Here is a 21,233-nt window from a genome sequence, read left to right as displayed (position 1 = left end):
TTGTAATATATATGAATCCATGCTGCCATCAAATCGTGGGCGGTGATATGTTCGTGTTTGTAATTTATCGTAATGCTGTGCATAAGTGACTGGCTACTATATATTAATATACTGTACAGGATGGCTTTGCCTCGGCAGTCATTTCAGCTCAATCCGTCATTTGCTTGACGTGTCCCGGCAATACATCACTTGAAGCACGACTGACAAGATCGGTGCTGACTGTGCCAACTGTGGAGAGTAGTGGAGAGTAGTGGAAAGCTCGACCACCGGCGCTATTAAGGGTATCTGTCGCTCAGTGCCTGACGGCGAGATGGGTATCAACGTCAGGTTGGAAGCCAAGGTTGATCTCTGTGCGTATAGAACCGAGGGTATACATCGCACCCCGATTTTCTGTTACATCTCTCGAGCATCATTGAGCTGAATACGTGTTCTGGCCCTGGACCGCTTGGAGAAGTATGCGGGTGCTGGCTGTGTTGTTCAATCCTTCCCCTTGCATCTGCAATCATATGTTAGGCGATAAGAGATCGTATTTGACACACTGCTCGACGGTTTCGAAACTGCTTTGGAGCAATCCGCGTGCCTCCAGCCCTACCCATACGCGAAGCATGGACATGTCGCCGGACCGGACTGATTTGAAAGCGGTAGTGTTAGATCCCAATTTCCGTAGAATGGGAAGGGAGCTAAATAACAAAACGAGTCAGTCAGTGGGCCATTCGAGGTAACAAAGCCAGAAGGTCTACCTACCTCTTGAAAAGGTCAAGGTTGGGATCCAAATTACGTCCAATGCCCTCAAGGAGAAGACATGAGATAACGACATTTACAAAATCCCCCTCGAGTCGAACGTGATGCTTACGGACCATGGATAGGACATCACTCAGTACATCTCCGATCTTGACGCTACCGAGGGCAAACGTGCGTGACTTGATGTTTAGCACCAGGTGTTCCATGCCCAAAGCGAAGTAATATGGGTCGATCACTGCATCCGGTTGACGACATCGTTCGACCATGAGTTCACCTGCTCGATACCCATCGAACTCGGCAATGGCGCGAAACAGGTCAATGAAATTGCGCCGGTTAAGTTCATTAAGTTGAGTCACCAGTCCAGTGTCGATGAATATGAGCTGGGGTCGATAGCCTTCAATATTTAGATCATCAAGCGCTTTCACCCAGTCGCGCCGATTATTAATATGTGGACGCAACCGTGCGAGCACAGATTCTGTAACATCAACCTCTTCCGCAGATGGTGCATCCGATGCGCGAGACTTATTTCCCAGTGACAGGTCCAATTCACTCGGCCGGTAGAATCGAACCATGATGTTCCCGGGGTGCAGATCCGCATGGACGAAGTTGTCGATCAACAGCATATGGAGGAAGGCATCTAAGCCTTCGTTCGCGATCTCTTCTTGATAGACGCCTCCACCTACCTCGAGGAAGGTTGATAAGGGAATACCTTGTGCAAACTCCTCCACGAGCACCTCGCGGGTAGAATAGTCCAGATACGGGTATGGGAACCAGGCTGTGGTGCGTGACCTGAACTTCTCACGGAACATGACAAGGTTTGTGGCTTCAATCCGTAGGTCTAATTGTAATTTCATCATTTCACCAAACTGATGAACTTCATCCGGTAAAGACAGCCAATTCATGGTAGGTATGACGTTGACTAAGGATGCGAAGAACGACATGATTTTCAGATCTCTGTGAATCACGCGTTCTACCCTCGGATGAAGCACCTTGACGGCTACATAGGACGATGGTACCCTTTGAGGAGAGCTCTTGACTAACGCCCCAACGTTCTTTCGTACCTTGTCTCGTAGACCATGTGGATGAAGGTCGATGTCGTCATCGGTCCCCGCAAGATTGGGCTTGAGCTTCGCCTTGTATACCTGCGCGATAGCGCCCACGCCCAATGGTTCTTCTTGGAATTCCTCGAATATGTCTTCGAATGGCAGCCAATTGAACGCCTTCCTTATTGTTCGCTTCGTTTGATGCAATGAGTGTGCAGGTGCATTGGAATGCAGTGATGACATGATGTCGCAGAGTTCCGGTGGGAAAATATCGGTACGTGAGGCCGCCCATTGTCCAAGCTGGATGAAGACCGCGAATGAGTAAAGCACGGAGTGAAAGAGCTCGACGACTAATTATTTACCTTGATGAATGCTGGCCCTGCGCGTTCCATAGATCGGACCAAAAACCTATACCACCAGAGAGTCCCTGTGCGTATGCCCTCGCGATCCTTCAACTGCTTTCCAAAGCATATCGTCGGAGCCGTAAGGATGACAGGTAGGAAGATTATGACGAGATGGACAAACCGGAAGCCCGTCGCAATCGGATCATATATGTAACAGTATGTAAAGACGTAGAGTGTTTGCCAGATTCGCTTCAAGCCTCGCGCATCGTCGTCGACGGTCTTTCGTACCTCCTGGCGCGAGACTTCCAGCATCTGCATTTCGCCGGTCTTCCCGTTGTCGTCATCTCCATCCTCGGCCAGTTGTAGGAATGCTCCTGGCGTCATAGCAGCAATGAGAACAGTTCTGATCGAGGGACCTCCCCTCGGGGGTCTTCGCAAAGGCTGCTGCGTCCATAATGGCCTGCGCGCGAAACGCAATCGAGGCTGCGGAAGAAGGCGGGACACTAGCAGTGGATTTCTACCACGGCTTAAACAGAAACGGCTCGCGAGGACGGCCGTCCTCATGTTCTCGTAAAGACACCGGCTCGAGAGCAGGTGAATCAGTCATCGAAAGCACAATAGCTGGCCTGGGCGGTCATAATAAAGGCGAGGGAGAGAGCGAAGAGGAGATGCGCTTGCTTTGCTTTGCTTCTGGTTGTTTGTTGGAGGTTCGGGATGGACAGGAAGCCCAGCCGGCGGGCCAAGCACGTGGGGCGACGTCATCGAGTAGTAGTACTTGTTCTCTCCTACTTACTGCTACTACGTAGTTGTGGTTTAGTAGTTCATACGATTTCTACGCGTTCTACGCATTCTACGCATTCTACGCATTCATGCAGGCGCCCGCTTCACGATCATCTTTCATTCTATGGAGTCTTCTAATTACCCGGTTCTATCTCCAGAGCTTACAGAATCTTTGCAGCCAATACCGGCCGGCAAGCCAACTGTCTAAAAATAATTTGTATCAGACCAGAGGTGACATAAGAAGGTATAAGATGCTTGTGAGGATGGATAGGCATGATGCTCTCTTAGCCATTTACTGTTGGCTTGGAGTCTTGAAGATGCCTGGACACATGGCTGTGCATTAACTGCTGCATGGTAGATTTATCGGTTTCGGCAAGCGTGTCGGGCTGGCAAGGGGGCGTCAATACCAATCATGGCTAAAATCTTGGTTCTGAGAATAGACTTACATCGCTCTTCAGCAACTCCTGCACTAGGACAGAAATATTGTCACGATCTTTCTTTGTCTGCAATTGTTCGGTCTCCTCCGCGGGTTCAGAGGCTTCTGCACTCAACGTCTTCTCAAGCAGTGGAAGAATTTCCATTCTTTGTAGGGATCTTGAAACTGCCATGGCGCCCCCTTGATCGGACGCCATAAGTGCCATTGCGAACCAGCCTTCACTCCGGACGACAGGCCACTGTGATTGGGCGATCATAGCACCAACCGGCAGCGCGATATCCTCATGTAAGTCGAAGAACCTGTCCAGCAGGGCAACAGCAGTAGGATCCCCTTCCCGAGACTTTGGCACCAAAGTACGGCATATGGAGGCTACAGTGCGTCCAATCTCTGTTTTGATGGGAGTAGAGTCTGTCTTCTGGAAGAGAGCAAGTAGCAAAGACAAATACGTCCGTTCGTCGTTAGAATCAGTGCCGTCCCTAGGGAGTCCCTCTAGGAGACGAGAAATATTATCAACCGCTGCCACTATCACCTGCCGTGCGATGCTTGTGGCGGCAAATTGAACCTGGGGGACGGACTCGTATTGCCATAGACGTGAAACCGCTGGGAGTATGCCAGCCTCTCCAAGTACCAGCCTGTTATTACCAGCGATCGCAAGGTTCTTCAAGAATCCAAGCGCAGAGTGTAATACCGCGCCTCTAACATCACTCTTAAGGATAGATATTAGTTCTTCATGTATTTTCAGATCTTGAACCATCCTTTCGCAGGTCGCGTCTGAGCGAGCCAAGTTGCCCAGGATAACACAGGAGCATATCTGCAGCTGGTCATCCGTCGACTTTAGCCACGTCTTGAGAGACTGGGCCAGAGGGGAATCCAGCGGATAGTACTGTGCGAATGAGGTGGATCCAGAGATCTCCGCGAGGATTTGGTTGATCTTCAACCGTGACTGTGCTAGTGCCTGGGTATCCTCAGCAGATGACTCAGTCTTAAAGGTCAGTGACCGGCTGAGCACCCCCAGAATGTCGGGCACCATGTAACTGGATATGCAGATTTCTTGAAAGCGCGTATTGTTTAGATATGTCGCCAGGCCACTGACAAGACCGGAGAAACGGGCTGGGGTGGAAGCGACATCTTCGTCAAGAGCAAGTTCTACAAGAAGTGAGATAGTCCCATCGGGAGACGAGGCGATTCCTTGCTCTGAACATTCCCACAGTTAGAATAGAAATGCAAAAGGGGGGGGGAGAGCGAGGTCATGCCTTGTTCTCCAACCAATTCGATAAGCTCAAAGACGTAGTCAAGCAGGGCATCCTTGCCCTTGAAGGCACCATCTTTCACTAGTTTCAAGAGGATATAGACTATCTTATCGGCAGCTAACTGTGTCTGAGCAGGCCCTATGAACCGTCAGCATCGTAACTGGCTTTGAAATCCGAGCAGGGGTTCCAATTACCGAAGTCGATGCAAATGTTATAAAGGACAGGGATTACCACTTGAATCAATTCTGGATTGCTTGAGTGCTGTACAATAGCAGCCGTGTAATTGTGCTCCACTACAGTCTCTCTATTCTCATCTGGGAACAATCAGAATTGAGCTTTCTTCAAGTTTCCCTTGGGGCCAGGGAACTCACTAGTGTCAGCACAGGAATTGCCGACGAGCCGTAACGCATGGAGGATGACTCTGTTATCAATGGTCTCCTTCGACGCTATAAGCTGAAGGAAGAAGTCGAAAACCCCAGTCTTGCCATAGGATACCCGCCATAAGGCTATCAAACATATTAGCTAGGTGACAAGACAGAAAGTGCTTGGTTGACGGTGATGATGATACCACCGAAGTGGTTGATGACTTACGGGCTCTGCTGCCATTCGCCATAGCCTCTGCAGCTGGTACTAGGTAAGGTGATCTGCACTTCCACAGCTTCTGAAGGATATCTGGAGTCTCTTTCAGAGCGTCCGAAACGTCTGCATTCTCTGCAGCTTTGAGGCATTTTTGCAGGGATTCGAACAAGTTCTTCTGTTCTTCAGATGGCAACGGCTCAGTTGCCGCAAGTGTGGAGGCCGGTGGCAGTGAAGCCAATTCGGAGAGAACTTGACTGAGAGGGGGACACTGTACTCTATGAGCACTCCCAACTGTCCCTGGGTTCAAATCAGATTGATGGTCGTTGCTCTGCATGCTCCCTGGGACGTCAGTCCTGCCACTAGGGGGTTCCATTTCTTGAAGCCCGCTTTTTGGTCGGTATGGCAAGCCCAAGCTAGGTGGTTATTGTAAGACAATAAAAAGGCGCTGTCCTCTAAAATTTGAAGCTATGTCGGAGTTATGAACTGCTCAATCATGAGGTTGTAAATGATTGCTAGGATGAATTCTATAGAGTATTGAGCGACAATGGTGTTCTTCACCTGATCGGAGTTAGCGCGAGAAACTATTGCACCCGAGGAATCCAAGGTGCAGGTAGAGCAAATAAAATGCAGGTGGTGTATTCTCAAAAGTAGTAAGTAGGTACTAGTACTGACTCTCTGCTACTCCAGAGGCTCTACTTGCGAGAAGAGACAAAATATCCAGATTAAGCAATTTCTGGAGCCTTTTACTTGTTTCTTTATTCAACATGCCAAATCTAACATTGCAGAACTAATCCATACTTTTACATTCTATACCGCACAGCACACAGCACTCACAACATACCAACTAACCACGGGATAGACGCAGGTCTCTAGTTTCCAGAGACTTGACCCCCAACGTCATGAGAGGGGGAAGTAAATCTACCCCTCCTTGGCCCTTACCTTGTCAGGTACCCTGCAGTCTAGTTAGTTAATAATATTTGATTAATCAATTTTGTGTCCATAACCAAGGAGCAACAGAAACTAAACCCGGATTGGGATGGCGTACGGCGACCCGACTAGTCCCGAGCCGCAAGTCCAGACCCGCCCCGATATGGCAACTTGGCCAGGCGCTCCGTACAGACAGACAGACAGACAGACACCAGCTTAACTCTCCCGCAGTCTCTCATTCTAAACCCGGGCAACATTGTAACATCACTTCTACCCTCTTTTACTTCAGTCCATCTTGACCAAGACTTTTTCTCTCGACTTTACACAAACATCACCATGACGCGTGCTCAGCAGACTCTCTCCGTTCTCCTACTTGTCTCCTCGGTATGCTACTAGCTCCGTCTAACAAACACGCTGTACAATTGTCGCAAACCACGTCACTAACCAGCATAATTTCCACCATGTCCAGCTCTACCTAGTCCTCTACCTTGGCCTCGTTCCTCTCAACGAGACCGTCCAGACTGAAGTCATCCCTGTTGTACGATTCCCCATCGCCCACCTCTGCGACCAACAACCCACACCTCCCCCCCTCCTTCATCTGCAATATCTCCGATCCGCAATTCCACACTCCCAACTTGCTAACCATCACACTTCATCTTCTGCAGCTCCCATTCTACGCCTTAATATGTTTTGGCTGTTATCTTCTCGGCCGACTGGGTCTGGCCATCCTCACATTCAATGATGTGCCCGAGGCGCATGAAGAGCTACAAAAGGAGATCGAACAGGCCAAGGCCGAATTGCGCAGAGCGAATGTCGATGTCGATTAAAAAAACAGCGAATCCCTCACTGTCCAATACCATATCAGTTTCTTTTCTTGTTGATTCGGCTGGTTTGTGCAATATGGTGGTCTGGTTTACTTGGATGGGGGCGGTTTATTACTACTAGCTTCTTTCAATGTTAGGTTTTCCTGGGGCAAAAGGGGCCCTTGGAGCATTGTTCCCTTGATGTCCTGTATGTGGAGGTGTGTTTCATGCCATTACACTGAAGTGAACTCTTCTTAGTCTGAGTAATTGGGTTTCAGCGGTCCAATTCGATTTTGTGTGTTTCTATGTCTATGCATGGCATGTTTACTACTATGGAACCACTTTTGTTTTGTGGTGTCACCTCCCTACTCGGGGATTCTTGTATGATGACACATTGCCATCTACATTCCATATTGAACGCCATGGAGAAAACGAATAGTTTCGCATTCTGCGTGAGCGAACCTGAATCGCAACTGTTGTTAAGAGGTAATACCAATCTATGTGATGTGAAGAATATGCAGTCGCTACTCAAGAGCAAAATATAAGCTAAGATCTTCATCATTCATGGTACCAAAATTGCTTTTGTTCTATCAAATAAACCCATCAAAACACCTTTCCGTAGCAAACCTGAAACATGCAAAACTCTTCTTCCAATATCTAACGGGGGGAACGCAGCATATATGCAACCAACGAGAGCCGGTATCTATGCGTGGATGGCTTAACCAGGATTTCTAGGCATGGAAAGACGAGGTAAAAAGAGTGGCTAAGCGAGAGCAATATCGCGCTGACTAGAAGAAGCTCAGACGAGAGGGTTCTCCTGAGCAAGTCTGTCGTGCTCGTCAATGTCCCTGTAAGATGTATATGTTAGTTCATATATCCATAGTCCGGCGCTTTGTCCAATGACGTACTTAGCTTCCCAAGGATAGCAGATCCAAACATCAGCGGTGGTGACGGATGCGTGGTAACGGCCAGAAGTCATCATATCCTCGGGCAAGACACCCTTCTTCGGCTTGTCCTTGTTCTGAAGAGATTGTTAGTCGTATGAAGGATTTAAATTCGGCGAAAGTAACAAAATCGTGATAATGAACGTACGTGAACAACGTAGACGAAGAAGTTGGTCTTCTCGCCTTCACGGCCGAGCTGCTTCTGCGCAATCTCAACGTCCTTCTGGAGCTCGCTGACGGCATATTCGAGGGTGGTACGGGTATCGTCAACTTCGTCAACAATGAGGATGTTCTTGCCAATGAGGTTGGCCATTTCCAAGGAGCTCAGGTCCAGCCATTGTGTACGGGTGACCTTGGTTCCGGGAACTTCCTCAGCGTCACCACGACCCAGGTCCTCGTAAAGCGACAGACCGATGGCCTGAATGGGGATGTTAGGCTCGCCAGTGCGCTTCAAGAAAGAACTGCGTGAAATATAAGTGTCAGAATAAGGTTCCTAAATGAGGTTGCGTTTTATTCCGACGAACCGGAGAATGCGGGCAGGGATGTAGCCACCACCGCCGATAGCAATCATAAGATTGGGCTGGAAGGTGTCCAGGATCTTGTCAGCGGAGGCCTGGCATAGTTTGTGAACCTGCCAAGGACATTCGGATGTTAGCGGATTGTTGCAAACTGAACGGACAAATGTGTGACGGCCAAGCTAGGCTGCGACGTAGGCAAGTGGCCAAATGACCGAGAATTATGAGCATGCAAGACCGGCAATGGCAGATACGCCTCACACAAGCCCAAAAATCAAGACCATCTACATGTGGCTGAAGGGCTCGGAAAATGTAGAGATTTCGAAAGCAACCTGCATACCTGGTTGTACGTGACATAAACCTTCTGAGGCATTTTGACGGCGGGTGCGAGGGGTTCGCAGGAATTGACCGATTGAGGAGATATGATAAGTAGTGTTGGAGATGATCAAAAGGCTTGACCGGAGGTCAGGAGCGTGTACAAGTGAGATGGATAGGTGAGGATACTAGAGAGTACGGAGATGGCAAGATCACATATGAGGGGTAAATTGGAACCCAGAAATTTTTTTTTTCCTTTTCGTTTTTTTACCCCTCGTTTTTTTTACTCAAATTTTTAAATTAGGATTAAAGGAACACCTGCGTCACAAGCTGGATAACTGGATAAGGTTCTCTGCCGAGTACTTTTGCCCGCCGGGCTGCCACACGACAGAGACAGATCAAATCATGGGCCCATGGGGGACTTTACCATATTCGGGATGCGGGGACTGTATTGTGGCCTATTAGGGTGTATCTTTATGCGCTAGTATGGTTTCTGAATCCCATTTGGGTATGGTCTGTTCCTGCCATCAGTAATGGAAATCAGTTGGAGAGGCGGAGGACGGAGGTCTCCGTCGCTAGGCGGTTTCCAAAAAAGGATGTTCCTGATATGCGTACTCTTGCGTTCTTCTGTACAAAGCTTCTTTACTAGTTACGTAGATCCTATGCTTATTACAGGAAATTCATAATGCAATTTCAGAATATACACCTAACTTAGGTTAGTTCATAACCTTAGGAGTAGTGTAATTCTCTATCTAGTTCTATGGCGGGGTATTCAGACCCCTCCACCAAGTAGGAGTCTCCATGCTTGCCAGATACACCCCTCACTTACTAAACATAGAAAACAGTCGATTCAGCTCCCATGGATAGCAGTTATTTTTTTTTTATCAAGAGAACTTTAATCGTCATTCGGTACCCGATTATATGCATCTTATGGGTATATATGCTGCGCTAAAATGACCCAAACAAGAAAACCTTCGAAGATTTCATCCCATCTCAATTACAACTTCTATTTGCCTGCAAGAGCGAGACGTTGGCACCCTCTATACAGGTGTATTCTCACCTGGCGACTCAGGCTTTATTCGGTTGACCTCAAAGCCTCCTTCATCTTTATCTTCTCCTTTCTGCGGCCAAAGTATCTGGTGATGCACGATGGCACGCACCATCATATAACAGACGAAGATATACATCAAGATTAGCGGAAACACCATAGCGCAGCCGATGATGGATATTGCCTTGCAAGAAAAGGCCTTTCCAATTGCAAAGGTTGCCGTTATCAGTGCCGTGTTCGGGAATACGAACGAGAACCATGCCATTGAAAAGACCATCCGGCCCGGTCCAATGGCAGACCAATGTGCGAAGCTGGCAATGAAGAAGAAAAATATTGCTAACCTGAAGCGCGTATCAGTACGAGTTTCGTAGAGACATTCAATGTAAAGGGGGTCAGTCATTCTTACCCCCATAGCCATAAACAGGAAAAGTTGGCAACAACTTTCACAATGTCTGCAGCTAATGCACCATTGCCCATGAAATCCTCCGGGAAGCTTCTTTTGGCATGGGCTGCCATATTGACAATCCCAGACACAGTAAACGCACTAGGACCAACCGACACGAACATACCTGGTCGGACATTTTCTCGGGGGAGCTTTTGCGACATTAGCCGGTAGATAAAAGCCGAGTATACCATCAGGGATACTAAGAAGCCAACGCCCTGGATAGTGGTACCACCAATTATGATTCGCAAGGAGCGAGCAGGCTCAAGTTTGGAGCTCAGGATCCCAGCATGAGGGCCTATTATAAGCATTGGGTACGCAGGGAAGATCCAAATAGGTGTCATTTGTGCAATTGTAAATGTCTGGGTCGACCACCTACAGCTCATTAGTTGTCCTGCTTGGTTTCTAGGCTCACAAATTTGATGTTAGGGCTCTTTGTACTCACAGAATAAGGTAAATAGCGGCAGAAGAGATGACTGCCAGGGCTGCATCAATCCAGAACAAAATTCCGACCGCATATGTGAGCCAGGGCCCTGTGTGATCGGGTCCATATTGTGAGATATTGATCAGAATCGTCCCGAAAGAGACCAGCGAAGCTGGAACGAATAATGATTCTGTCGGATGCAGAAAGGATGCTTTGAAAGTGTAAGGGTATAGATAGAAACGTGTTATCAAAAGACACCAGATTAAGATGTAGAGGAACAAGTTGGCTAGGAAGAAGATGATTCCAATGGTTTCCAAGCCGCGAAATCTATAGGGCACTATTTCATACTGGCGATCAGTACAATTACCCCATACCTACCTAAGACAAGGACACACTCACCAAAGTACAGAACATTTGCGATTCCCCCAGTCGCCATGGTTAGGGTGAAAAATGCCCAAGTAATGTGACGAATACGCTTCTTCCATCCAAGACCAGTTGGTCTGGTTTCAGCTTCACTCCGGGGGTAAGCCATTCCATCCACACCCTCGTCTCCATCTCCTTCAGACTTGCGATATGAAGAGCTGTGAATGGCGTCTAATGCCGAGGTGTGGGCCTGGCTGATTATAGATCCTCTGGGGTGAAAATAAGAATCGCCGCCAGTATTTCCTGCAAGGTCATTTTGGGTATCTTCAATGGTTGGGGTTCGGTAGCCATCATCCCCTGGGCTTCTCAGGTGTCTGGGAAACAAGCGATCCGGAGTCATTGCGGTTTCTCTGTGGGTAACGACGCAGTCATGCTTGTATTTTCTTGGACAAAGTCTCAGATCAGATCCCCTGCTGATCTCTTCTGGAACAGGTTCCTCGAAATGCAACTTCCCTTGCTGGGCAAGGTTTTCTCAGGTCGGGAATATCGGTCTCCAACTATATACCTCACAACTTGGTCTGAAACACATACACAAGGAGTCGGCCTGCTAGGGGGGGAAGGGTGATGACGACCACACAGATTTGCTTTTCGTCTTAAAGAGAAGTAAATCGCTTGAAATCAGGGATACAAAGCTGAAAGGGAAAGGAGATACAAAATGACGTAGAGGAAAGATCGGCCCCAGATCGACAAAGCCAGGAAAACCCACGCGTAAGACTGGTTTCACACACAGTTGGAACTGAAACGCATAGGGCTGGAGGACGTATATAGTAAGTAGTTTAAGTACAGCAAGGGAAACTAGCCACCACGGTGAGAGTTAATAAAGCGAAGAAAATAAAAATAAAAATAAAAGTAAAAGTCAAAAACAAGCGACTCCAGTGCGGCAGCGATCAAGATTCGACGGGGCAACTAGTGAGTAGTTATAGCTCCTCGCATGTCATCATCGCGGCACTGCTTTTCCTCTGCTAAGTTGCTAACAGGAGGCCGCCGTCCACTTCGCCGGGTGTTGGCACCAATCACACAAATGGGATCTTCCCGGTGGACTTTGTATGAGGAGGATGGTTCGGGGCCAAGCGGGTGAGCGAAAAGGGCCGTCAATAGTCAAGACGCTTCGACAAAGCTGATTCGGGGCAGATGCGTGCAAGTGATTGTCTAGAGCAGCCTTCCAGTTCTTGGTCTTCAAACTGTGGAGGACAGTATCACTGCCGTAAGTCCGAGGGCGACACATTGGGCAGGCAATAATGAATCAATCTGTTGCCTCTCGGATATCGGCACGCCTCCATGTTCGTAGCGGGGAAGCGGGAAGCGGGAAGCATACGTCGCCTATCTATATACTGTTAGTAGCCCGAAAGCTTGGTACCAACTATGTACCACTAGATCAGAACATCTAGTCTTTGTCACCCAATTATTGCCTGCATAGTACTGACAAATACTTACTACTAGTACTCTCGTATTCTTCAATCCTGCGGCAAATAAAAAGCATTGTGATTCGTTGCGTTGCGTTGCGTTGCAAGAGTACTACCGACTCCTCAAGACCTCTCCAATGCAGTCTATGATCCATTTAGTGACTGCGCAGTAGCTAGCTCACAATTTTCTCAATCGATTATTATTGCCCATCATACTATTGAGTTATTTCCCCGTTAGCCAACCCTGAACAAATTGGCGAAAGCACAGCTAGATAATTCTTACCCTTTCCGTCGATACTGCCCAAGGGATGCACATCCTACTTCATAATCAGCATGATAGCTAAGCTGAGAGCATTCGAGACACATGAAGTAAAGACGACCGACCCATTTATGGCCCGTCTTTAGATGGATGTCAGAGGGCTAGCTATCTGTATCCCTAGCATGGGATAGGATGGATAGTTATTATAAACTCAAGCCTGCAGGTACACCTCATCTTGCATATGCCACTTACTACGTGGTTATACATGCTCGAGGCTGGCTCTCAGATCCAGATCTCGTATTGTCACATTGATCTAGAATCTCACAAATCCTCTTCTAAGTATAGTGCCCAGTACATCTTCGCGAGTACATTATTTCCCTACTCAGAAGCCTGCCGGAACATTTTATTTCCGGGTCACCATCTACAACAGCAACGCTTCTGGGATACAATCATTCTAGAATACACATGACCAAAATGATACCCCTGCTGTGCTGTTAAGAATTCCATAAGAGTTATGAGAAACTCTGACCATCTAGGTAGTATACAGTAAGTGTCGTGTCAAGTTCGGGTAATCAGTTTGAAATCTTCGTTTCATGCATAAACGGAAAGCTGCAGCATCTTCTCAGTAGGTTTTCAATAATAAAGTGACGGCTAAATATACAGGATGCTAATCAAAACAAAATGCCGCCGGGAGGTTGAGCAGCTGGCAGCATGTGTCGGGAGTAAGGTATATATTCCTTTTTACATGTGGTAATCTTACCGAGGTTCTGCATCTGAACTAGTGTGATCGGCAGGATAGGTACATAGATAGCAGGAAGCCTCGGAGAAGGACTTTCCAACTTTAGCCTGAATTTTGTGACAGATCATTAAGATACATCAGATCCCGCACCTTCGACAGTCATTCTCCATCGGCCCCGCTTTAAAGCACAATGAGAGGAACCGAAGACGGACGGAAGTCTGTGCTGATTACAGGGTAGGTGTTGCACATGATCGTCATTCCGTTGACATGTTACTTATGCCGCCTAATCATGCAGATGTTCTCCTGGCGGTATTGGGAACTCTATGGCCCGTGAGTTTCATCGGAATGGTCTGCGTGTGTTCGCTACTGCCCGTGATGCAAAGACAATCGAAGATCTATCGTCTATTGGGGTCGAGACCTTGAGTCTTACTGTGGACGATGAGGAAAGCGTCCGACGATGCTTTGAAGAAGTGAAAGAAAAGCTTGGGGAGAAAGGACTGGATTATCTTGTCAATAACGCGTAAGTTGTCACCTTTCATCCGGTGACACTTCATGAGCTGATATAGTCGCCAGTGGCCGGAGTACGTCTGATTATTCTTATGGCTTCATGGAAACCCTTTCTTATGCATGATAGATTATACTGTGCCAGCTATGGAGGCAGAGCTCTCCGAAATCCGTGACACGTTCGAAACAAACTTTGTCGCGGTTGTACACATTTGCCAGACCTTCCTACCGCTACTTATGAAGGCTAAGGGAACTATTGTACAGATTGGTTCTGTTGCTGGGGTGGGTGTGCTCGGAGGAAAGCTTAAAGGAAGAATACTTGTGCTGATACTGATCCAGGTTGTTCCCTACGTTTTCGGGTCCGTATACAACGCCTCAAAGGCTGCCGTGCACTCGTTTAGCGATGCTTTGCGCGTGGAACTAGCTCCGTTCGGGTATGTTACTTCAATACCCCCCTCCGCCCTGCAACACATTTATTGATACGGAAATATCAAGTGTGCACGTCACTACCGTCGTTACCGGGGGTGTGCAATCTCGCATCGCCCGTGTCAAGCGTACTCTGGTTCCCGGCTCAATCTATGCACCAATCGAGGACGAATATAACCGACGGGTGGTACATAGCCAGGCTGGGGCCATGCCAAACGAAGCATACGCTCGCAGCGTGGTCACACAGGTCCTCTATGGGTCTGCACCATGGCGCTGGATTTGGCCCTGGGCGCAAGGTCGGAAGAACTGGATCTGGGAAGGTAACAAAAGCTGGTTGATCTGGCTGCTTATGGGAGGATGGGCCTGGAACGGCCTGTCTGGGAAGATTGTGACGAAGATGTTCAAACTCAACAGACTTAGAAGAGCTGCTGGGAAATGAAGGAAGAGGGGACGGTGTAAGGACGGATGAATCTGTTCTGCTGGATGGGGTTCTCGTCGATCCTTCGGGTCATTCGGTCCAAGTGTAGTATTAGCATTTCAAAACACGGCGTTTTCTGGTTGGGATGTCATCTTCTCTGCTTGAACCGTTTGCTTGACATCAGTAAGACTGGTCTTTCGACATTGTAGGGAAATAGATGGTGCATGCCGACGCCGTAAGACCGTTTAAACCATTTGCCGTATGCCCCCGGGCTAGGAGGACAAGCCGGCGGATTCAGGGTTCGGGTTCGGGGCGAGGTGCCAGTAGAAGAACTAAGCTGCCCGAGAGGCATAGTAACTTCACAAACGAAGCCGAGATATCATGATTTCCTCTGCACAAGACATTTCTCACTGATGTTGCCTAACGGGTTCGGATCCATGCTGACCGTCCCAAACAGGCCATCGACGAGCTTCAGACTCGATAGAGACCAGGCGAGAGGATGGCTCCGTTCCGTGATATTCGCGTCGGAAACTGTGCTGCTTAATCATCCCGAGGCGCACGCTGGTTGGCCCGTCAGGTGACTGCCGATGGCTACTCCCAAGGCAATTATCATCCCGAGAAGCGCAGCCGCGAAAAAGAAAGCTGTTCTCCCATCAACACCCCAAATACTTCCCCCATCTTCTCACGCATAACCTCACGTCGGAGGATACTCTTGTTCTTGTCACCCCTCTCTCCCCGACAAGACTTTTTTGATCCCTCTCCTCTCCTTTCTTCTAAATACCTCAGTCACCATGTTCAAGCTTGCCCGCAGCAAACCGGTTACGGCAGCTTTGAGGGCTGCGACGGTAAGCATCCCTGGGCCCTTTTGCCCTTACCTCCTGCCAAATCTTCTAAAGGCAGATCGGCGTGCTAACATCTCCGTTGTTGGCAGGAATCTTCCGTCCAGTCCCGTGTTGCTCAGCAAAAGAGAAACCTGTCGATCCACGAATACCTGTCTGCGAACCTGCTCAAGTCGGTGCGTCGGGCACCCAGAATTCTGCTGTAAAATTTCGCCTTGCAATTATCACTAATACGATACTACAGTATGGCGTCGGCATGCCCAAGGGTGAAGTCGCCCGCTCCGCGGAGGAGGCTGAGGCCGTTGCCAAGTCCCTCGGTACGTTTTTGTGATCCGCCATGCTCCAACCCAAAAGTCGCGACGGCTACTAAGACGGGGACGTTATAGGTAATGACGACATGGTCATCAAGGCCCAGGTCCTTGCTGGTGGTCGTGGTAAGGGTACTTTCGACAATGGCCTTAAGGGTGGTGTGCGCGTGATCTACTCGTGAGTGTGACCCGCGTTATTCCGAGTCTTCCCTTGCGCTGATATTCATAAAATTTTAGGCCTACCGAGGCCAAGATGTTCGCTAGCCAGATGATCGGACAGAAGCTCATCACGAAGCAGACTGGCGCTGCTGGTCGTCTTTGCAACTCTGTCTACATCTGTGAGCGCAAGTTCGCTCGCCGCGAGTTCTACCTTGCTGTCCTCATGGACCGCGCCTCTCAGAGCCCCGTCATTGTCGCCTCGTCGCAGGGTGGTATGGACATTGAGGCCGTCGCCAAGGAGAACCCCGAGGCCATCATCACCACTCCTATTGACATCAAGGTCGGTGTGACCGATGCCATTGCTCACAAGATCGCCACCGAGCTCGGCTTCTCCGAGCAGTGCGTCGAGGAGGCCAAGGACACCATCCAGAAGCTCTACAAGGTCTTCATCGAGAAGGATGCTACCCAGATCGAGATCAACCCTTTGTCTGAGACCTCCGACCACAAGGTCATGGCCATGGATGCCAAGCTTGGCTTCGATGAAAACGCCGAATTCCGCCAGAAGGAGGTCTTCTCCTGGAGAGACACCACCCAGGAAGACGCCGATGAGGTCAAGGCTGCCGAGTAAGACCTTCCTGGCTCTTAAAATCACAACGTTCGAAAGCATTCTAATCTACGGCATAGGCACGGTCTGAACTTCATCAAGCTTGACGGTGACATTGGATGCCTGGGTATGGGTCCCTCAAAATCGACTGATAAGAATTATGCTAACGGTCCGCCATAGTTAACGGTGCTGGTCTTGCCATGGCCACCATGGATATCATCAAGCTCAACGGCGGTGCCCCCGCCAACTTCCTCGATGTCGGTGGTGGTGCCACTCCCGCCGCCATTAAGTCCGCTTTCGAGCTCATCACCAGCGACCCCAAGGTGACTGCCATCTTCGTCAATATCTTCGGCGGTATCGTCCGCTGCGATGCTATTGCCCAGGGTTTGATCAACGTCGTGCAGGAGATGGGTCTGCGCACCCCCATCGTTGCCCGTCTTCAGGGTACCAACATGGAGCAGGCTCACAAGCTGGTATGTTCTTACCATCAATCGGGGGATCAGCGTAACGAAAACACAAGCTAACTGACGTGATTTGCAGATCAACGAGTCTGGTCTCAAGATCTTCTCCATTGAGGATCTCCAGAGCGCTGCTGAGAAGTCTGTCCAGTTCTCCAAGGTCGTCAAGATGGCCCGCGAGATCGACGTTGGCGTTGAGTTCACCCTTGGTATCTAATCTCCGAGTCGGATTTGGATTTATAGATGTGTCACCTTGTCTACTGCTCCACTGTCTCTTGTACTCTTTTTATTTTCCTTTTATTTTCCTTACTTCCCTCTTGCTTTCCCCCACTCCGATGGCCGGGGATTCAGAAGGTTCATGCGTGTTCGATGGTGCAGCGAGATGCGGAGCAATAGGCCGACGGTTGGTGACCATGGGCTTCGTCGACGATGCTAACGCACTCCTGCTGCCTAGAATAAGATCGGTCATAGGGGTTGTCACAAACGAGTTGCTATAATGGTGAAATGAGACGGATTCAGGCAGAGAGAGAGCACGAGGGGTATCTTTATAGAGAGCATTTGATGGTCCTGTATATCGTCCATTTCTAGGTTCATTTTCTTATGTCAAAATGTATTTTCCCTTTTTCTGTGCCCCCTTTGGTGTCGTTGGGTGATAATACCCCTCACGCTGCTAGAAGCGCCAGATCGGTAGACTCTGGAAGATGTACGTCCTTGAACCGCCACACTTTCACATCAATCTCGTGGAGCAGGAGAATGAATTCCCTATCGCCGCGGAGAGTGAAGAGGTTCGAGTAAATGCCGTCCGAGGCTTCTCGGGGCAGCCCGAGACTCATAGATTTGGCCGGGCGATGAGGGATTCGGGACGCTGGGTTGAAGATCCAGATAGCCGGTTTCCCCCTATCGCTCTTCACATAGTAGAGAAGATCGCCGTCCAGCACGGTCATGCAAAAGGGGAAGTAAGGTGTGCATTCTTCCTGGAGCAATGTGTGCATGTGGATTTTGTCCCGCTGCGGGTCGTATGAAACTACAAGGACATGGTGCAAGTTGGACGCTGTCGTTGTCGACGACGGCGTATTGAGTTGAGACGGCGGTTTGCAGATAAAGACAGCCAAGTTGCTAGCAGAACTGTTTGATATATCCGCAATGCTCCAGTCAGATTGAATAGGGGACGGTAAGTGTAGTGTATAGGGGGGAAGTGGACTGGTGATGCGTCCGTGGTCATCAAAGGTGTGTTTTACGACACGTAGTCTGTCCCAAGGCGAATGGTGAGTGTTCATGGGATCATCTCCCTTTTCGAGGACGAGAGTAGTCACGCTGTTGGTGCTGGGTTGCAAGCCTATCAATGCCAGGTGGGAAGTTACATCGATGGTACGAGCGGCTCGCGAGCCCATGTCCCAGTAATAGATCTTGCTCTCCTCGTCACCAGCTGGAGAACAATAACTGATACTCAGAGCAACCTTGAGACCACTAACAATGAAGATCCGAAAGCTGAAAGCGGGGATGCGGAACGAGGCGTGTTCTTCCGTCTCGAGGTTCCAGGCGTGGCAGTATCTAGACTCGGGATGAGCTGGGTGTCTAAAGTGTTCCTTTCTCGGCGAAACCACCACAAGATATAGTGTATCTCATGTGTACTTACGCACGCGCGCTGATTGCGACCACCATGGAATCGGAGAGACGCAAATCCCAGAAAGAATCTCGATTCTCCGTGCAGAAACGCTGGGTGGAGCGCTTGCAGAGATCGTGCACGACGACATGGGTGCCGTTGTCTAGCCAAGCACACCTTCCATTGGCGTAATCCAAGCATTCAAGCTTTGAGCCATCTGTCCGAAAGAGGTTGGAGGCCTGGAGATTGCAGATGGGTAGACCACGCTCCAGCCGGATTCTATACTTGGCATATTGGGTGAAGTGGTCAGCTGGGACATGTTCTGCTGCGAGCACATGCCCTGTGTATTGCTGGTATACAGCACCCTGGATCAATTCTGACGAGAGTAGCTGGTGCCACTTTCTAGAGACCTGGTGGAATGTGGCTTGAACTCAGTCTCGGGGGTCATAGGGGTGGCTGGTCACCTTTCCAAGGCCACGGGGGGGATGGCAACATACTCTATGAAGGATATGGAGGTCAGAAAGGTCGAGATACTGAGCGATTTGAACTGCGACTTCTGGGGGGGATTCCGCTAGAAGATCCATTTGAAAGGAGCGCTGATTGGTACGCTTTTGTACATCGCGCCATTCATGGGGGTTCAATAGGTCTAGAATGCGATGATACCTGTCGGGAAGGGCTGCATGAGCTTAAGCTAAGATGGAGGTTTTTGAAGGGGGAAAGAGGGGAAAGGAAGATGATCGATGACGGATGGATGGACAGTCATACGCATCCTGTCGAGCTGAGCTCGTATTCAGATGAGTGAAGAGGGTGATGATTTGCTGTATAGAAGCGGCATCGGCGGCCATGGCTGACGGCCAGTCGACGCTATTCTTAGACGAGGTCTCAGAGTCTCAACTACGGAGAGGATGATAGATGGATAGTAGTTTGGATAGTTTAGACAGTCTGGGTCTGGTGGGTGGATGGTACTAGTAGAGGAAAGGGAAGTCCGATAGTTAACTAGTTAGTAGGGAGTAGAGTAGTTAAGGCGAGCCGTCCTGCAGGGTCTAGAGCTGCTCAGACAAGGCAGGCACGCAGGCAGGCACTCTTCTCATCTTTTATCACTACTACTTTTTATTTTTTACTACAGTACACATTGTGAAGAAGGAAGAGTTTCTGTTTGGTCATTTTTTGGATCTCTTCGGTTTCTCGCATAATTTATTATTTCGAGAATTTGGCCAAGTGCCTATCTAGAAGCACCGACAACTTTTTTACTGAGTACTAAAGTACTCCGTAGCACTGACTTGCATTCTTGATCCATCCACCAATAAATACTATGCAAAGCACGACCTTAATTTTTTTTTAGTTTCGTTCCCTCTCCCTCTTTTCTTCCCCTCCTCCTTCTTTCTACTTCCTCTCCCAGACTTTGGGAAGGGCTTACGTCGATCGGAAAGTGACGAGGGGAAAAACAGGAAACGCTGGGTCATCGATCTACGGCGCAGCCCCAGCAGGCGATCGGAAGGCGAAAAGCCAAAAGCAACAGGAAGGATGGAAGAAAGGGAACAAGTTAGTTTTTTGGGAATGGATGGACCAATGAAGAGCACGGCGATGCTTCGGGAAGCGGAGACACTTTTTTTTTTTTTGACTGGTGATGATCCTCAACTTCCAGTCTGGCCCAGACTCTTCTTGGTTCATCATCCGTACTAGAACTACCATTCCATCTCCATCCTGCAATTTTACTACTACCACTACCACTACCAGTAACTAAGTACTAAGTACTAAGTTGACTGAACTAGAACTGGACCCAACCTGTTCATTTAGTTCCTCATTCTTTTCTTCTTGTTTTCCTTCCAGTTTTCTTCTCTCCACCAATTCTTCTTCATCTTCATCTTCCTCCCCCAATCCATTCCCCATTCTTATTTTCCAACCCCATCCACAACTTAAGTACTACCAAGTACTCCTAAACCTACTACTTACTACTTACTCTTTGGGGATTGCTGCTGGTTACTCTTCTTGCGGGAAAGAGAAAAGAACCTGGCAGGCTTTCCCCCCAATCAATCTATCTATCTATCTATCTATCTATTCTTATACCTATTATCATTCAATCAATTTTCTTCCCCTCTACTTCCTATTATTCAACAAATTTCCCCATCTTTAATATAATTATTTTCTTCGATTGTTATTTTTAGTTGATTGCATTATTCCCCTTCATTAATTTACTTAATTCCTTTCGCCCTGAAGAAACTCTGTCTTGGCCTACTTCTTTTCTAAGGCTCAAAAAAGTAAAGGGCAGAAAAGGAATTAAGTACTTTTTCACTTTACGCGAATCCCGTCGTCTACTCTCTTCTCTCTGCCTCGCTCTCTTTTCTCTCTCTCTCTCTCTCTCTCTTCTCTCTTTCTCTCCGTCTGCTGCGGCTCCCTCCTCGGCCGCCCCGTTCTCATTCCTTTTCTTTTCCCTCCTCTTCTCTTCCTCTCTTTCCCCCCCTCCCTCCCTCCCTCCTCCTGCTTCTCCTCCCTCCTCCC

General features: G+C 48.8%; 7 protein-coding genes across 7 annotated transcripts; 3 read left to right on the top strand and 4 right to left on the bottom strand.

The window, feature by feature from the left end:
* Nucleotides 1-477: 477 nt before the first annotated feature.
* On the bottom strand, nt 478-5,705 carry BO87DRAFT_411223 (ABC1 kinase family protein; the record flags this gene model as incomplete). Its single annotated transcript, XM_025626420.1, has 12 exons — nt 5,186-5,705; nt 4,966-5,100; nt 4,789-4,908; nt 4,598-4,732; nt 3,355-4,538; nt 3,205-3,294; nt 3,074-3,078; nt 2,922-2,926; nt 2,147-2,502; nt 745-2,084; nt 540-680; nt 478-496 (listed from the first exon to the last, which is right to left on the bottom strand). The coding sequence occupies exons 1-12, from the start codon at nt 5,544-5,546 to the stop codon at nt 478-480; spliced, it is 3,891 nt and encodes a 1,296-aa protein (XP_025473971.1). The 5' UTR covers nt 5,547-5,705.
* A 600-nt stretch (nt 5,706-6,305) lies between these two features.
* BO87DRAFT_381295 (dolichol-phosphate mannosyltransferase subunit 3) lies at nt 6,306-7,387 on the top strand. The gene is made up of 3 exons (XM_025624498.1): nt 6,306-6,484; nt 6,570-6,638; nt 6,766-7,387. The coding sequence occupies exons 1-3, from the start codon at nt 6,437-6,439 to the stop codon at nt 6,925-6,927; spliced, it is 279 nt and encodes a 92-aa protein (XP_025473970.1). The 5' UTR covers nt 6,306-6,436; the 3' UTR covers nt 6,928-7,387.
* Nucleotides 7,388-7,443: 56 nt separating this feature from the next.
* On the bottom strand, nt 7,444-8,910 carry BO87DRAFT_381293 (xanthine phosphoribosyltransferase). Its single transcript, XM_025624497.1, has 5 exons — nt 8,703-8,910; nt 8,372-8,478; nt 7,996-8,308; nt 7,812-7,924; nt 7,444-7,751 (listed from the first exon to the last, which is right to left on the bottom strand). The coding sequence occupies exons 1-5, from the start codon at nt 8,733-8,735 to the stop codon at nt 7,703-7,705; spliced, it is 615 nt and encodes a 204-aa protein (XP_025473969.1). The 5' UTR covers nt 8,736-8,910; the 3' UTR covers nt 7,444-7,702.
* Nucleotides 8,911-9,717: 807 nt separating this feature from the next.
* BO87DRAFT_451301 (putative C4-dicarboxylate transporter/malic acid transport protein) lies at nt 9,718-11,781 on the bottom strand (the record flags this gene model as incomplete). The annotated part of the gene is made up of 4 exons (XM_025628458.1): nt 10,970-11,781; nt 10,613-10,928; nt 10,132-10,542; nt 9,718-10,066 (listed from the first exon to the last, which is right to left on the bottom strand). The coding sequence occupies exons 1-4, from the start codon at nt 11,352-11,354 to the stop codon at nt 9,718-9,720; spliced, it is 1,461 nt and encodes a 486-aa protein (XP_025473968.1). The 5' UTR covers nt 11,355-11,781.
* Nucleotides 11,782-13,526: 1,745 nt separating this feature from the next.
* On the top strand, nt 13,527-15,239 carry BO87DRAFT_370889 (SDR family oxidoreductase). Its single transcript, XM_025622046.1, has 6 exons — nt 13,527-13,649; nt 13,711-13,935; nt 13,989-13,996; nt 14,050-14,201; nt 14,259-14,353; nt 14,415-15,239. Exons 1-6 carry the CDS (start codon nt 13,606-13,608, stop codon nt 14,782-14,784), a joined length of 894 nt encoding a protein of 297 aa, XP_025473967.1. The 5' UTR covers nt 13,527-13,605; the 3' UTR covers nt 14,785-15,239.
* Nucleotides 15,240-15,300: 61 nt separating this feature from the next.
* Nucleotides 15,301-17,348, top strand: BO87DRAFT_451293 (succinate--CoA ligase (GDP-forming) subunit beta; the record flags this gene model as incomplete). The annotated part of the gene is made up of 8 exons (XM_025628457.1): nt 15,301-15,608; nt 15,695-15,778; nt 15,847-15,919; nt 15,989-16,088; nt 16,148-16,693; nt 16,754-16,800; nt 16,854-17,146; nt 17,214-17,348. The coding sequence occupies exons 1-8, from the start codon at nt 15,555-15,557 to the stop codon at nt 17,346-17,348; spliced, it is 1,332 nt and encodes a 443-aa protein (XP_025473966.1). The 5' UTR covers nt 15,301-15,554.
* A 445-nt stretch (nt 17,349-17,793) lies between these two features.
* Nucleotides 17,794-19,579, bottom strand: BO87DRAFT_463753 (F-box domain protein; the record flags this gene model as incomplete). The annotated part of the gene is made up of 4 exons (XM_025629256.1): nt 17,794-18,682; nt 18,768-19,144; nt 19,232-19,397; nt 19,500-19,579. 4 exons carry the CDS (start codon nt 19,577-19,579, stop codon nt 17,794-17,796), a joined length of 1,512 nt encoding a protein of 503 aa, XP_025473965.1.
* Nucleotides 19,580-21,233: the final 1,654 nt, after the last annotated feature.

Source organism: Aspergillus neoniger (assembly GCF_003184625.1).
Source record: "Aspergillus neoniger CBS 115656 unplaced genomic scaffold BO87scaffold_66, whole genome shotgun sequence".
In the NCBI taxonomy this organism is placed as follows: domain Eukaryota; kingdom Fungi; phylum Ascomycota; class Eurotiomycetes; order Eurotiales; family Aspergillaceae; genus Aspergillus; species Aspergillus neoniger.
Note: the sequence above shows the minus strand (reverse complement) of the source record. Positions and strands in the feature narration are given on the sequence as shown.

Bases quoted from the DNA above. Each gene is read 5' to 3' on its own strand.
- BO87DRAFT_381295 (XM_025624498.1), top strand. From the start codon at position 6,437: ATGACGCGTGCTCAGCAGACTCTCTCCGTTCTCCTACTTGTCTCCTCG. The intron at 6,485-6,569 runs GTATGCTACTAG...CACCATGTCCAG, and splicing joins TTCTCCTACTTGTCTCCTCG to CTCTACCTAGTCCTCTACCT. The intron at 6,639-6,765 runs GTACGATTCCCC...CATCTTCTGCAG, and splicing joins AGACTGAAGTCATCCCTGTT to CTCCCATTCTACGCCTTAAT.
- BO87DRAFT_381293 (XM_025624497.1), bottom strand. From the start codon at position 8,735: ATGCCTCAGAAGGTTTATGTCACGTACAACCAG. The intron at 8,309-8,371 runs GTTCGTCGGAAT...TATTTCACGCAG, and splicing joins ATCCCTGCCCGCATTCTCCG to TTCTTTCTTGAAGCGCACTG. The intron at 7,925-7,995 runs GTACGTTCATTA...CAATCTCTTCAG, and splicing joins TCTTCGTCTACGTTGTTCAC to AACAAGGACAAGCCGAAGAA.
- BO87DRAFT_370889 (XM_025622046.1), top strand. From the start codon at position 13,606: ATGAGAGGAACCGAAGACGGACGGAAGTCTGTGCTGATTACAGG. The intron at 13,650-13,710 runs GTAGGTGTTGCA...CTAATCATGCAG, and splicing joins AAGTCTGTGCTGATTACAGG to ATGTTCTCCTGGCGGTATTG. The intron at 14,354-14,414 runs GTATGTTACTTC...GGAAATATCAAG, and splicing joins GTGGAACTAGCTCCGTTCGG to TGTGCACGTCACTACCGTCG.